This window comes from Salvia miltiorrhiza, chromosome 3 (genome assembly GCF_028751815.1).
Source record: "Salvia miltiorrhiza cultivar Shanhuang (shh) chromosome 3, IMPLAD_Smil_shh, whole genome shotgun sequence".
Lineage (NCBI taxonomy): Eukaryota > Viridiplantae > Streptophyta > Magnoliopsida > Lamiales > Lamiaceae > Salvia > Salvia miltiorrhiza.
The window spans coordinates 45,426,148-45,442,181 of NC_080389.1; the positions used below are offsets into that span (position 1 = coordinate 45,426,148).

Genomic DNA, 16,034 nt, shown 5'->3' on the forward strand with positions numbered 1-16,034 from the left:
TAACGATCAAAATGAGCGTCGTGCCTTGTGGAGAGATTTGCTTATTTACGCATCTGGTAATACTGTTTTTATGGGAGATTTTAATGTTGTTAAGGGAGCATACGAACGTCTCAGTGTGGCTGCCCCTAATTGGACCTTCTGTGCCAAGTTTTGTTTGATTATTGATGAGACCAATTTCATTGAATCTCCGACTAATGGTCTTGTTTCACTTGGTCGAGTAGAAGATTTTTGCCAAGGCATGTGGAATCTATTCTTGATAGAGTTTTATTTTCTCAAGGCTTTGCGGATTTATGGTCCTCGGTGGTCACCTCGATTCTTCCAAGATTGACCTCAGACCATTCCCCTCTAGTGCTTCAATGCAAGCTATCATCGCCTGCTTTGGGTCGTCGACCTTTCCAGTTCCTCAATATGTGGACGCTCCATCCCACATTCACCGAGATGGTGTTTAATTCCTGGTCGGGCACTGTCAGTTCCGCCTGCCCCATTCTGAAAGTGATGTTAAAGCTCAAGCGCCTGCGTTCGGACATGGGGAGCTGGAATAAGGAGGTTTTTGGTAACTTCAATTCTGCCATCAATCAGCTCCAAACACAACTCAGAATCTGATCTCTGAGAATGGTTATACGGACGATTACTTTGATGAAGAAGTGAATCTTCAAGCCCGTATACATGTGATGCTTGCCCGCAAGAGTAGTTATCTTGAGCAAAAAAGTCGTGCTTCTTGGCTCTAAGACGAAGATAGAAATACGTCTTTTTTCCACAGCTTAACTAAATTCAAGAAGAAGAATTCCATCATTACTCGTCTAAACATCGATGGGGAGGAGGTCTATGACCCCAGCACTATTGAAACGCATATTGTGGATCATTTTTCTTCTTTATTCACCGATGATGGCAGCCCTCTTGCGGATCAATTAGAGATTGATGCTTATGTTGATCATAATATCTCTGATGATCAGAACAATATTCTTATTCGTATTCCCGATGATGGGGAAATTGCCGCCACGATTTTCGATATGGATACTAACAGCGCACCTGGGCCGGATGGATATTCTGGTATGTTTTTCCAGAAATGTTAGGAGGTGATTAAAGAGGATGTTACTACTGTTGTTCGCACTTTTTTCTGCAGGTCTTATTTGCCTGTTGGATGTAACTCGAGCACGATGATTCTTATCTCGAAGAAAGAGGTGATGCACACTGTTGTGGATCTTCGTCCTATTGTTCTCTCTAACTTCTTTTTCAAAATCATTTCAAAAATCCTTGCTTCTCGGCTCAGCGTGGTGGCGTCCACCCATGTTTCGGCCAATCAGTTTGGCTTCATTAGCGGGCGTAATATACATGATTGCATTATGCTCAGCTCAGAGGGATTCAACTACATGGAGAGGACTAATCGCGGTAAAAACATGGCTTGCAAGATTGACATCAGGATAGCCTTCGACACTATTAGGTGGGATTTCATCATTCAAGTTCTACGTGCCAACGGTTATCATGAACGATTCATTCAGTGGATTTTGATTATCTTTAGATCTGCCAGACTCTCTATTCTTTATAACGGCCGTCTTAGCGGGTATTTTGCTTGTACTAGAGAAGTTCGGCAATGAGACTCACTGTCTCCCACTTTATTTGGCATTGCTCAGGATGTTCTGAGTAGCCTGTTCAACACCTGTGTGTCTTCTCGTCATCTGGATTTTCCCACACATCTGTTATATGCGGATGATATTATTGTTTTCTGCAAAGCCACTGTTCGTAATGCACGGAAAATTCAAGATATCTTGGCTTACTATGGTTCAATTTCAGGTCAATGTTGCAACCAGGAGAAGTTCAATGTCTTCTTTGCTTCGAAAGTCCCCTTGGATCAGAAATGGCGCATTCAAAGGATCCTCGAATTTTCCATAGGCAGATTACCTATGAAGTACTTGGGCGTTCCCATCTTTGTTGGTTGGCCTCGTGCATCTTATTTCATGTCCATCCACGATCGTATTATGCAAAAGTTTACACGATGGAAAGGGATTCAGCTTTCATTGGCTGGCCGTTTGTGCCTTGTGAGGTTGGTGATTCAAAGTTCGACTGTACAGTCTATGATGATCTATCAGTGGCCGATATCTCTCCTCTATTCCTCCATTCGTGGAATCCCAACATCTATTCTATTACATTTAAAACAGAAAAGAAAGCCCAAAAACGAAAACTTGGCCCAAAACTTCAAAACAGGCCCGTCTTTGGAAAATAGGGTTTGGGCCCCATAGGATTGAGAAACAATCGCAGCTAGGGTTTGGAACCCTAGCTGCCGCCGCCACCTCCCAAAGCAGCCGCCCCCACGCTCGGCAGCAGCCCGGCGCCGCAGCAGCCCGGCACCAGCCTCCAACGCGAGCAGCCGCCCGGTCGGCAGCGCTCGGCGCCACCAGCAGCAGCAGCAGCCCTCGGTGCACGGCGACAGCAGCAGCAGCAGGCCCCTCGGCGTGGACAGCAGCAGCGGCAGCAGCAGCAGTGCGCCGCCCGCTGGGCGCGCAGGCGCGGCCCCGGACGCGCACAAGCCCCTGCCGGCTGCAGCCTTCTTCCTCGCCCGACCCGCACAGCAGCAGCTCGCCTCGCCTCGCCTCACCTCGCCTGCAGCGCACGTCCCAGGACCGAGCTAGCAGCGGCCGCGCGCGCGCCTTCCTGGGCGCGCTGCGCACGGCGTGCTTGCACCCACGCGCGCGCTGCCCAACGGCGCCCGCAGCCCCTCGTGCCCGGTCCCGTGCGTCTCCTCCTTACTCCGTTCATCGTTGTTGATTCGTCGTCGTCCTCGTCTCGTTCTCAATTTTACAGATTTACAACGGAAAAACAAATACAATTTGAAAACCTAATCTAACCACAAATTTTCTCGTGGTGAAAAACGATTACAACGTCAAACGACGTATCCCACGAATCAACGAACCACGAAGAACAACAGCAGTAAAAACAACGCACATTATTAATCGTACATAAATTAATAATAGAGCCAAGAAATTAATCCTGGGCTCTGATACCAATTGAAGGAATATTAAATTGAATTAACGTTCCGTTTGCCCGATGATCGTTTCTTGGTTATTATTAATTTACCATACAACGATTAATCTTAACATGCTCCTATGAATTTAACAGCTGCACATAGGTGTTAGGAATTACTTACTTGTAAAGCGGATGCACAGGTCGTTGATGATCGTGTCGAAAGACTCCAGCTCTGATCTTCTCGACTGTATCCCGCTCAACTCCCAACGTTGGATGGACAACGAGCTATGGAAATTCCCAAGACAGAAATCACCTCACGTTCCCTGCGCCTCTCTCTGCTCTCAAAAACTCTAATAATTATCAGTGTATTTTCCTGAGAGCTGACAGCTGTATTTAATAATACAGAAACTGAGAGGGGGCGCCAGTTTTAGGGTGAGGGCCGAAAATCTGCCCTACTTGGGCTAGGAGACATTGGGCCAGCCCAGGGACCAGATACAAGGAATAAAGATGGGCCTCAAATAAATTAATTTATCTATGGTCAGCCTAGACCATAATTAATTTATAAATATCAGTTCATTCCACTAGAGAACCGATACTGACTTACCCCTTTATTGCCGGTGATGAGTCAGGGCTTGTATTTAGACTTATTAAATCTCCGTATTTAAAATATCCGACATCTTAATTAGAGCTCTGACAGCTTAAATTAATTAATCTCTTAATAATTCCTTAAGCAGTACCACTCAAACTTTATTATTACACCTTAACTTAATCAACCTGCAGGGTTTAGCGTAATAAACCTTATTGAGCTCCTTAAGGGGATGTCATTATCCTATACCGGATACGGGTACTAATACAGATAATCAAATATCATATATTAACCGCTATCACCCAAGATACAGAGTACTCGAGTTAGAATATAACTTTCACCCATAGTAAGTCAAAGTGATATACGAATTAACATATATATATCTGAATACTTATTAATATTAATATCTTATAAGTCACCGAGATCTTGATTCTTCACTTAAGTCAGATAGAAGAATACATCTCAAACTGTGGTCCTATCAATACGTAATGACGTACCAGTATAGACAAGTAGCCAAGACAAACTACTTCCATCTATACTGCAGCCTAAACCAATAACTTGTCCTAGAGTTATTTCGGCTGTGATCATATTATATCTCTTAAGGTTATTCCAATTATATGGTCTTCTGTGATCTACAACACACCATATAATCTACTCATACAGAGATAAAGAACATACATATGCAATCATGAACACAATCAGATAGGAGATAAGAATAGTGAAAACAAGAATCATTGTATACAAGCATAAAGTTCTTGCTTTCAGTATACAAATCCAACAATCTCCCACTTATACTAAAGCAAAACTTTTAGTATACAATGTGTCTAAATACTAGCTATTACAAAAACTTCACTTCATCTCTCCCACTTATACTGAAAGTTTTTCTCTAAGTGGGTGGCATCAACCGCAATCCCATCCCTCGAGCATGCTTCTCATAGGTCTTTTGCGGTAAGCTTTTCGTGAAAGGATCAGCTAGGTTCTCCAATATGTCAATCTTCTCAACTAGCACATCTCCTCTGTTTACGATTTCTCGTATGATGTGGTACTTTCTCTCTATGTGTTTGGACGCCTTGTGGCTCCTGGGTTCCTTAGAATTTGCCACTGCACCCGAGTTATCACAATAAATTATGATACTCTTAGGCAAATTAGGGACCACTCCTAGATCCAAGAGGTAGTTCCGGAACCATACAGCCTCCTTAGCAGCTTCCGAAGCAGCTACATACTCGGCTTCCATGGTGGAATCTGCAATGCACTTCTGCTTTGCACTCCGCCATGATACGGCTCCACCTCCCAAGGTAAACACATAACCAGAGGTAGATCTCTTCTCATCCCGGTCAGCCTGGAAATCTGAATCGGTGTAACCCAAAGGAAATAGACTGTCTGACTGGTAAACTAGCCTATAATCTCGAGTCCGTTTCAGCTACTTGAGAATATGCTTTACCGCAGTCCAGTGTCCTGGTCCAGGGTTCGACTGATATCTTGCAACCATGCCAACGACATAGCAAATATCAGGTCTCGTGCATAGCATCGCATACATGAGGCTACCTACGGCGGATGCATAGGGTATCTTCCTCATCTCCTCAACCTCACTAGGCGTCTTAGGACACATGTCCTTAGACAGAGGAATGCCATGTCTAAAAGGTAGCAAGCCTTTCTTGGCATTTTGCATGCTAAAACGAGCAATCACAGTATCAATGTAAGACGCTTGAGATAAGCTCAACATCCTTTTCTGGCGATCACGAACGACCTTGATCCCCAGGATGTACGCTGCATCTCCTAAGTCTTTCATTTGAAACTGTTCGGATAACCACTTCTTTATGTCTGATAATAGCTCAACATTGTTGCCAATGAGGAGGATATCATCTACATAAAGTGCAAGGAAAACCACGTCACCATTGGCATCTAAACGGTACACGCAACTTTCGTTCTCACAACGAGTAAATCCATAGGATTTAATGACCTCGTCAAAACGTTTGTTCCATGACCTCGAAGCTTGCTTAAGTCCATAAATGGACTTCTTAAGCTTCCACACAAGATGCTCTTCCCCCTTTTTCACAAACCCTTCGGGTTGCTACATATAGATGTCTCTTCCTTCTTCAAGGAAACCATTTAGAAAAGCGGTTTTGACATCCATTTGCCAAACTTCAAGGTTCATGTGGGCTGCTATGGCAAGGAGTATTCGGATGGACTTAAGCATGGCAACCGGCGAAAAGGTCTCATCATAATCTATACCCTGTTCCTGGGTATAACCTTTCGCCACCAGTCTAGCTTTAAAAGCTGCGACTTCGCCATCCGAATCTCTTTTTCTCTTGTATACCCACCTACTACCTATAGCTAAAAAGCCATCTGGTAGTTCGGTCTTCTCGTATACATCCATAGCACCCATGGATTCTATCTCAGAAACCATGGCTTCGTACCAAGAATCTGCATCTTGATCTTTCATCGCTTGTCTAAAGTTGTCAGGGTCGATATCCTTTTGTTCATCAACAGGGAGAAGATCCGAAGATTCTCCCAAGAACATAAATCGATCGGGTTGAACTATAACCCTCCCACTACGACGAAGCGGTGGTGGTACAGCTGTGACAATGGTTTGTGCAGTATCCTGTGGTGCATTCACTTGCACACTTGGCTGGGGTGATGGAATCGCCTGTCCATTGCCTTCGATTTCTTGAAGAACGATCTCGGACTTAGACTTGTGCTTATCTATATAATCCTGTTCCAAGAATCGTGCGTTGGTGCTAACAACCACTTTCTGATCCTTAGGATTATAAAAATAACCACCTTTCGTTCCCTTAGGATATCCTATAAACAACATTAATTCGCATCTAGGTTCCAATATCTTCGCTTCCTTGTCCAGCACGTATGCAGGACAACCCCATACCTTTATATGGCTCAAGCTGGGCTGGCGCCCTGACCATAACTCGATAGGAGTTTTAGGAACCGATTTGGAGGGTACTAGATTGAGCAAGTAAACCGCTGTTTCCAAGGCATATCCCCAGAACGAAATAGGCAATGATGCATAACTCATCATTGATCGTACCATTTCCAAAAGAGTTCCGTTTCTTCTCTCCGCTACACCGTTCTGTTGGGGAGTACCCGGTGCAGTCAATTGAGATGTAATCCCAAAATCTGACAAGTATTGCAAAAATTCGTTTCCGAGGTATTCGCCACCGCGATCAGACCGCAATGACTTGATAGATTTACCCGTTCTCTTCTCCACTTCTGCCTTGAATTCTTTGAATTTCTCAAAGCATTCAGACTTGCGTTGAAGTAGGTAAATATACCCAAATCTTGAGTAATCGTCAATGAAAGTGATGAAATACTCATACCCTCCACGAGCTTTTGTGGACATCGGTCCACACAAGTCAGAGTGAACCAATTCTAACACATGTGAGGCCCTATTCCCCTTGGCCTTAAAAGGCCTTGCCGTCATCTTTCCTTCTATACAGGATTCGCAGGTTCTAAATGGAACAGCTTGAAAGTCTTTCAAGACTCCATTTGAAACGAGCCTTTGGATCCTGTTTAGATTGATGTGGCCTAACCTTAGGTGCCACACATGCGTATATTGTTCATGAGAATAATACTTCCTCTTATTCGGATTAGGACAGATTTGTGATGTAGATGCAACATGGACAGAATTTTTAATTGGACATGTAATAGTATAGAGAGAGTTATTCAAAATTCCAGAACAAATAGTCATGTTATTTTTCATGATAGAGACGCCTCTATCAAAAGTAACAGAATATCCATCCAAAAACAATTTTGAAACAGAAATTATGTTCCGCCGAAAATCCGGCACATATAAAATATCTCTCAAAACTAAAATGTCATCACCAAAACATAAAGATAAATCTCCAATTGCAACAGCTGCGACCTTCGACGCGTTGCCCATGGAGATGGTGATCTCATCACTTGCCAGTTCCCTTGTTGGCATGAAGCCCTGCAAGGTGTAACAAACATGGTCAGTTGCCCCCGTATCCACTACCCATGAATGAGTAGAAAACGAAGCTAAACATGTTTCAGTTACTAAAACTTGTGACGTACCTTGTCCCTTTGCCTTGAGCACTGGACAATCTTTCTTCCAATGCCCAACCTTGCCGCACTTGAAGCACTTTTCCTTGGTCGTTGGCTTGTTCACACCGCCGGTAGGGCCATCTACTTTGGCTTTACCGCTCCCACTAGCCTCATGGTCATGCTTGCCCTTTGAACCTTTCCACTTCTTTTTCCCGCCTTTCGACGAAGAAGCAGATCCCTTGGCAGCAACAAGGACCTCTTTCCCACGGCCCATCACTCCCTCTGCCGCAACTAGAGCATTCAACAACTCATTAAGAGTGTAGTTGACCTTGCTCATAACGACATTGAGTCGGAAATTCTCATAGGATTTGGGGAGAGTGTTGAGGATGATATCGACTTTGGCTTCGCCTTCGATACCCCCTCCTAACAGATCAAGCCTGTCAAACAAATTTGTCATATGCATGACATGATCGTGCACGGAGTTGCCCTCGCTCATCTTACAAGCTAAGATTTCTCTCATCAAGTTAAAACGAGCAGACCTCTCGGACTCCCCATAAACCTCCTTGAGGTTTAACATGATTTCAGCCGCGTCATTCATGACCTGATGCTGGAGTTGCAAAGTTTGTGACATAGTCATCATAATATAGCACTTGGCCATATTATTCGACTTGTGCCACCTTTTATGCGCCTCTCGTTCCGCATCAGTCGACTCATCAGTTAAGGCTGCGGGACGTGGAGTGGTAAGCACAAAACTGTGCTCATCAGCGTCAAGTATGTACATAATATGGCGTTTCCATTCGGTATAATTAGGACCGATGAGAGGATTGTTTGCTAGAATGTTAATTATCGGAGACATAGACATATCTGAAAGTAAACAAATAAACATGTAAGAACATGAAGCACATAATTCGTAACAATAATATTGTAACCTTTTGATAAAACAATATTAATGAAACCTCCAACCGCTCAAAGAATCCCATGTGCAAGCCACGCTGTGTGGACGTTTACACACGAACTCCTCAACCAGACTATTCACCTAGTCATTTAATTTCCATCCATGTCAACTTAACCTTTTGACAAAAGAAATTAATAGTTGGCACCTTAACTAGACCATATCATCATCAAGAAGGGACTCCTCGGGGAGTTGTACATTGTACTTGATATGATATCTAAGCAATGACCACATTTTAACCTTGAAAATTAAATTCTCGAAATTGACATACTCACTCGGACCATGCCGCTTTCAATTTGATTTTCTTGGTTATCTTATTCAATTCCATTCTCCAAAGTACTTGTAAAAATTATACAAGTAAGCCACGCTGTGTGGACGTTTACTGCATAACTCCCACTACTTTAATGGATTCAAATATTTTAATAGAAATCTCTTCTGACAAACTTATGAAAAAACAAATATGAAGTAAGCCACGCTGTGTGGACGTTTACTCATATTGCTAATCACTTTGTCTAGAGACCGCATGTGGAGGTCTAAAAATAATTTTAAAGAATTAAAATTATTAAAACTGCTTAGTCTTTTTAACTTCAAAAGGTTTGTACATGCTCAAGCACATAATCCTAATCATGCTTCTCTAGAACGCAACATGTAAAACATGCTCGCAGAATTCTAAAACATGCTTAAGAAAACGATAAACCTACTATCATGCTTGTCTAAGCGCAGTTAATAAAGCATATTAACAAGCAGAGAGGAACAAAGCAAGTAAAGAGCATAAGGGATTAACACCACGGCATGCAAAGAACAATAAAAAGAATTAAAATTCTTCGTGACCCATTCGTGGAATCCCAACATCTATTCTATTACATTTAAAACAGAAAAGAAAACCCAAAAACGAAAACTTGGCCCAAAACTTCAAAACAGGCCCGTCTTTGGAAAATAGGGTTTGGGCCCCATAGGATTGAGAAACAATCGCAGCTAGGGTTTGGAACCCTAGCTGCCGCCGCCACCTCCCAAAGCAGCCACCCCCACGCTCGGCAGCAACCCGGCGCCGCAGCAGCCCGGCACCAGCCTCCAGCGCGAGCAGCCGCCCGGTCGGCAGCGCTCGGCGCCACCAGCAGCAGCAGCAGCAGCCCTCGGTACACGGCGACAGCAGCGGCAGCAGGCCCCTCGGCGTGGACAGCAGCAACGGCAGCAGCGGAAGTGCGCCGCCCGCTGGGCGCGTAGCGCGCAAAGCGTGCAGGCGCGGCCCCGGACGCGCACAGCCCCTGCCGGCTGCAGCCTTCTTCCTCGCCCGACCCGCACAGCAGCAGCTCGCCTCGCCTCGCCTCACCTCGCCTGTAGCGCACGTCCAGGACCGAGAGCAGCAGCGGCCGCGCGGCGCCTGCCTGGGCGCGCTGCGCACGGCGTGCTTGCACCCGCGCGCGCGCTGCCCAACGGCGCCCGCAGCCCCTCGTGCCCGGTCCCGTGCGTCTCCTCCTTACTCCGTTCATCGTTGTTGATTCGTCGTCGTCCTCGTCTCGTTCTCAATTTTACAGATTTACAACGGAAAAACAAATACAATTTGAAAACCTAATCTAACCACGGATTTTCTCGTGGTGAAAAATAATTACAACGTCAAACGACGTATCCCACGAATCAACGAACCACGAAGAACAACAGCAGTAAAAACAACGCACATTATTAATCGTACATAAATTAATAATAGAGCCAAGAAATTAATCCTGGGCTCTGATACCAATTGAAGGAATATTAAATTGAATTAACGTTCCGCTTTGCCCGATGATCGTTTCTTGGTTATTATTAATTTACCATACAACGATTAATCTTAACATGCTCCTATGAATTTAACAGCTGCACATAGGTGTTAGGAATTACTTACTTGTAAAGCGGATGCACAGGTCGTTGATGATCGTGTCGAAAGACTCCAGCTCTGATCTTCTCGACTGTATCCCGCTCAACTCCTAACGTTGGATGGACAACGAGCTATGGAAATTCCAAAGACAGAAATCACATCACGTTCCCTGCGCCTCTCTCTGCTCTCAAAAACTCTAATAATTATCAGTGTATTTTCCTGAGAGCTGACAGTTGTATTTAATACTCCCTCCGTCCACGAAATGAGTACCCATTTGTGGACGGCACGGGTTTTAAGAAATGTATGGAGTGTAGTGTGAATAGTTTAAGGGTCCCACTTTTTGAGTGTATTAATTAAAGAGATGTGTGGGGTACACTTGCCAAAAAGGGAAATGGGTACTCATTTCGTGGACGGACGAAAAAGAAAATATGCGTACTCATTTCGTGGACGGAGGGAGTAATACAGAAACTGAGAGGGGGCGCCAGTTTTAGGGTGAGGGCCGAAAATCTGCCCTACTTGGGCTAGGAGACATTGGGCCAGCCCAGGGACCAGATACAAGGAATAAAGATGGGCCTCAAATAAATTAATTTATCTATGGTCAGCCCAGACCATAATTAATTTATAAATATCAGTTCATTCCACTAGAGAACCGATACTGACTTACCCCTTTATTGCCGGTGATGAGTCGGGGCTTGTATTTAGACTTATTAAATCTCCGTATTTAAAATATCCGACATCCATTAATTAATTAGAGCTCTGACAGCTTAAATTAATTAATCTCTTAATAATTCCTTAAGCAGTACCACTCAAACTTTATTATTACACCTGAACTTAATCAACCTGCAGGGTTTAGCGTAATAAACCTTATTGAGCTCCTTAAGGGGATGTCATTATCCTATACCGGATACGGGTACTAATACAGATAATCAAATATCATATATTAACCGCTATCACCCAAGATACAGAGTACTCGAGTTAGAATATAACTTTCACCCATAGTAAGTCAAAGTGATATACGAATTAACATATATATCTGAATACTTATTAATATTAAGATCTTATAATTCACCGAGATCTTGATTCTTCACTTAAGTCAGATAGAAGAATACATCTCAAACTGTGGTCCTATCAATACGTAATGACGTACCAGTATAGACAAGTAGCCAAGACAAACTACTTCCATCTATACTGCAGCCTAAACCAATAACTTGTCCTAGAGTTATTTCGGCTGTGATCATATTATATCTCTTAAGGTTATTCCAATTATATGGTCTTCTGTGATCTACAACACACCATATAATCTACTCATACAGAGATAAAGAACATACATATGCAATCATGAACACAATCAGATAGGAGATAAGAATAGTGAAAACAGGAATCATTGTATACAAGCATAAAGTTCTTGCTTTCAGTATACAAATCCAACACACAAAGCATTGAAAACTGTCCCACGTGTGCGGTTAGTTGGGGCAGAGTCTGCTCTCCCAAATAAGAAGGGGGCCTTGGGATCCTTTCTTTCACGCTTATAAATAAATCCTATCTTATGAAGCTTGCATGGAAGATGATAAAAGGCGAGGATTGGGCCCATCGAATACTTCGATCGAGATACCTTGATAACTTTGGTTATGCCAAAATATCTATTGCCAATTCTCCCATTTGGATCGGAGTTAAGCAGGAAGTCAATGATTTGGTGGATAATTCTTACTCTTGCATTGACAGTGGAGAGCAAACTTACTTCTGGAAAGATGACTGGTTAGGTTATAAACTGGTGGATAAGCTGAAAATCCCTCACTACATACATGGCATTCTCAGTTTTTCAGTGAAAGATTACTTTTATGATGGTCTTTGGCACTTCTCTACTTCCTTTGTGAATAAGTTTCCTGAGATTGTGGCTGAAATTCTTTTTATACCCATGTCCGGCAGGAGAGACACAAGATATTGGAATAATTCTGTGCGTGGAGATGTGACGGATGCTTTGGCGTTTGCTAGTAATTGCGGTCAGTTCCCCATTGGTAAATGAGGGAAGTGGATATGGGAGCCGTTTATTCCAATGAGATGATCTATTCTTTGTTGGCGGGTTATCCATGGTCGTTAAGCTACTCAAGATGTCCTCATTCGTTAGGGCTTGGTTGCGCCCAATGGTTGTCTGGTCCGCCTCATGGCGGAAGAGACCATATCCCATGTTATGTGGGGTTGTTGCAAGGTTCGCTTGATGTGGGCCATTTTTCTAGAGTGGTTTGGAAAAGGCGAGTTGCTGGATTGCATTGATATTCATTCGTTTCTGGTTGCGGCGTGGAACACTTCTTTTAGCTCTCAAATTCTCTCATTGTGGAAATCGGGTATCATTACTCTTCCATGGAAAATTTGGGATAGTAGGAATGCGGTTATCTTTGACAATGGTAAGTTCGAGGCTCATCCGATTTTTGGCTTCGTCAAAGCTTTCTACAAAGAGCTCGAAACTACCTTCCCGAATATAGGTACGGTCAATAACTCTTAGGCCGATTACACTATCACCCATGGTCTTGGGATCAAGTCTAAAGTGGTTCCTCCTCCCCGTATGATTGAAGTCCACTGGTGGCCGCCCATACGTCGCTGGATCAAAGTAAACACCGATGGCTCCGCTACCGGAGCCCCGAGATTGATAGCTGCCGGAGGGGTTTTTCGCGACTAGTGGGCATGGGTTCGCGGTTGTTTTCACATTAAGGGGGGTACTGGATTTGCCTTTGAAGCATAACTTTTGGCGGTCATTACGGCCATCAATATTGTGTATGATCGTGGTTGGCGCCAGCTTTGGGTTGAGGCGGATTCGATGTATGTGGTTAAACTTTTACAGACTCGTTCAACTGATGTCCCTTGGAGGTTTATGGCTGCTTGGAAAAGAGTGCTTCATTTTCTTCAGAATTTCCAATTAATGGTTATCCACATATGTAGAGAAGACAATCATCCGGCTGATATTATGGCAAATGAAGATAGGCAGGAGGGATGGTGGCCTTTTTCTATAGAGGATATTCGTCTTGCGGTTTCTCGAGACATGTCCACACACAGACGTCCAAGTGGTTCTCTTGTTCCGGTTCTTGGAGGCTGCGTTTTGTTTGGCTCTTTGAGTCGTTTTTTCGAACACATGGTGGCCAAGATTTTTTTCTCTTGTTTTTGCTTTTGGGTGTTGCTTTGGTGGTTCTTGGACGTCCAATTTGGCTCTTTTTCAGGTCTCGGGTGAGCTCGAACCTGGGGCTTTTTTGGATCGTCTATGGCAGGCCCCGCGGCGACGATGTTTCTCGTTGATCTTGTTGCCGGGTGGGGGGCATCGACTACCGGTGGTTTCATCATTGCTGTGCTGGTAGGCTGTGGTACTTCAGTCGTTCAGATGGCTGGTACCTATTCTCGTCTGTCGTTTCTTATATGTTGGGTACTTTTCGCAAACAGTTGGCGGATGGCTGCTCCTCTCTCTAGGTGCTTGGTTGGCTATCTCTTCCGTTTGTTGCGGCCTCTCTCTTGCTCCTCGAAGTTGAGCTACTGGTTTTGATTTTATTTTTGTGTTTGGTGTTTAGTTCGCTGCGAGAAGGCGTTCCGAAATTCTTGGGGGCAATAATTAGGCCGGAGCTCCCGAAGTCTTTCCACCCTTCTCTCCTGCTACTCTTTTTGTTTTTCTTTTGTTGGTTTTTTGTCTCCTAGACGAGTACTCTTTTTCCTTGTTAAGAGTTTTCCCTGTCGGATTTTTCTCAACAAGGTTTTAACGAGGCTCGGCCCTTAGTATGCTTTTTCTGTGCTTTCAAGGGTTTTTTATTAGGTTTTTCTTTTCTTTTCTTTTAATATAAACGTAATTTATTAAATTCTAATTCTACACTCTCATCTTGGTTGATTATAATTAATAGTTTAGGACCTTAATTCGATTGTAATTATCTAATTCTAGGTTGATAAGTATTTCGAATTTTTTAGATTTTTTTTTTCACATTTCGGATTTTTTTGGTTCGAATCATAATTATCTAATACTCCCTCCATCCCATTTATATAGGCTTGTTTTCTTTTTTCGTATGTCTCAAATATTTAGGCTTGTTTCCGTAATAAGTACTCCCTCCGTCCACAAAGAGTGTGTGGTGGAGTGGAGAGCATGCGTTTTAATAAAAAAAAATTGAAGATGTGATTTTAATTAATGTTAAAGGGTAGTGTTGGGCCCACAAAATTATAAAAGTAAAGGGTGAGTATTTTATAAATATTGAGTGTGAATGATATTTAAAGTATAAAGGGGGTTTTTAAAAATAGTACTCCCTCCGTCCACCAAAAAAAACTCCTACTTGCCCTTAAATATTTGTCCACGTGTGAATGATATTTAAAGTATAAAGGGGGTTTTTAAAAATAGTACTCCCTCCGTCCACCAAAAAAACTCCTATTTGCCATTAAATATTTGTCCACAAAATAAACTCCTACTCTGCTTTTTGGACAATTATACCCTCCACTGCTTTTAAAATTACTACAGTTTTACCTATTGGGCCCACTTTACTCTACCATTACTTAAGTAATTAGTCTCCCTTAAACTTATTATTATTATTATTATTATTATTATTATTATTATTATTATTATTATTATTATTATTATTATTATTATTGTTATTGTTATTGTTATTGTTATTGTTATTGTTATTGTTATTGTTATTGTTATTGTTATTGTTATTGTTATTGTTATTGTTATTAAATAGAGTTTTATATAAAAAGGAAAAAGAAAAAACCCTTGAAGGCACAAGAAAGCAAACTTAGGGCCCGAGACTCGAAAAGAGCTCGTAAAACAAAAACATCAACGCATAGAACAGCTTAAGTCAAAAGACAACACTTGGCAACAAAATCAATAAGGAAAATCCTTGTTGGAATGAAAGTCGTCCAACTCCATTTCATCCGACCAACGGCCGTGCGCGATATTGTTCATAGCATGCATAGCACTATTGTTGCTATGATCAATCACAAAGTCCCTCGGCTTATATCCCTGTTCCTCCGCATTTCTTAGACGACTTTTTATGTAATCAACCGGATTCGGATTCAGTGGCACGCGCGAACGTTCCATACCCTTTTTAGGACGACCCGGTCCACGCTTAGGTGGAACTTGCTCAACGAGCAATTCCATCCCTTGACTAACCTGCGCCTCGAGCCTGCTAATACGATTAGCAATATCCTCTTGATCCGGAATGATCCCCTGAGACTCCGTCCTATCATTCAAATCAGGAGTAGGGTCCTTATCCCGTTGTGTATTCATGGCAGCTGCTTTCTGAACCTGTAACTCATCAATATCCTCCGACTGCATATTTGGAGAAGTAACAACCTCTTCCCCATGCTGACCTTTGCTACTCCTGAAGTCTTCATCTCCTATGAAAGTCGTAGCTCCCTTACCAGCCGACAAATCATGTCGCTTAGTGATGCAATGATCCTCCTGAAAATCATCAGCCCCATCCGCATTCAGACGCTCTGCACTAACCTCCCCAATTTCATTTAGAGACATATCGGGAGGTTCAACAACAAAGTTTTCGTCCACCCTGTCACTATCTGTTTCGGCCACCTTCTCATCATCTTTATGAAACACGCCGTAACGGTTTTCCAATCCAATCGGCGGAAGATCACTATCCTTGACATTAGGGTAATAAACCTGTTCCTTAGGTTGCCAAGCAGGCTTGGGATCCACC

At 43.1% G+C, this 16,034-nt stretch overlaps 1 protein-coding gene across 1 annotated transcript; it reads left to right on the forward strand.

Moving 5' to 3' along the window:
- Nucleotides 1-70: 70 nt before the first annotated feature.
- On the forward strand, nucleotides 71-12,388 carry LOC131018871 (uncharacterized). The gene is made up of 6 exons (XM_057947567.1): nucleotides 71-236; nucleotides 278-553; nucleotides 730-1,054; nucleotides 1,124-1,460; nucleotides 1,632-2,041; nucleotides 12,088-12,388. Exons 1-6 carry the CDS (start codon nucleotides 71-73, stop codon nucleotides 12,386-12,388), a joined length of 1,815 nt encoding a protein of 604 aa, XP_057803550.1.
- Nucleotides 12,389-16,034: the final 3,646 nt, after the last annotated feature.

Excerpts from the sequence above, each read along its gene's own strand:
- LOC131018871 (XM_057947567.1), top strand. The coding sequence starts at position 71 with ATGGGAGATTTTAATGTTGTTAAGGGAGCATACGAACGTCTCAGTGTG. Across the intron at positions 1,055-1,123 it reads CCGGATGGATATTCTGGTAT|GTCTTATTTGCCTGTTGGAT; the intron begins GTTTTTCCAGAA and ends TTTTTTCTGCAG. Across the intron at positions 2,042-12,087 it reads GGCCGTTTGTGCCTTGTGAG|TGGAGAGCAAACTTACTTCT; the intron begins GTTGGTGATTCA and ends TTGCATTGACAG.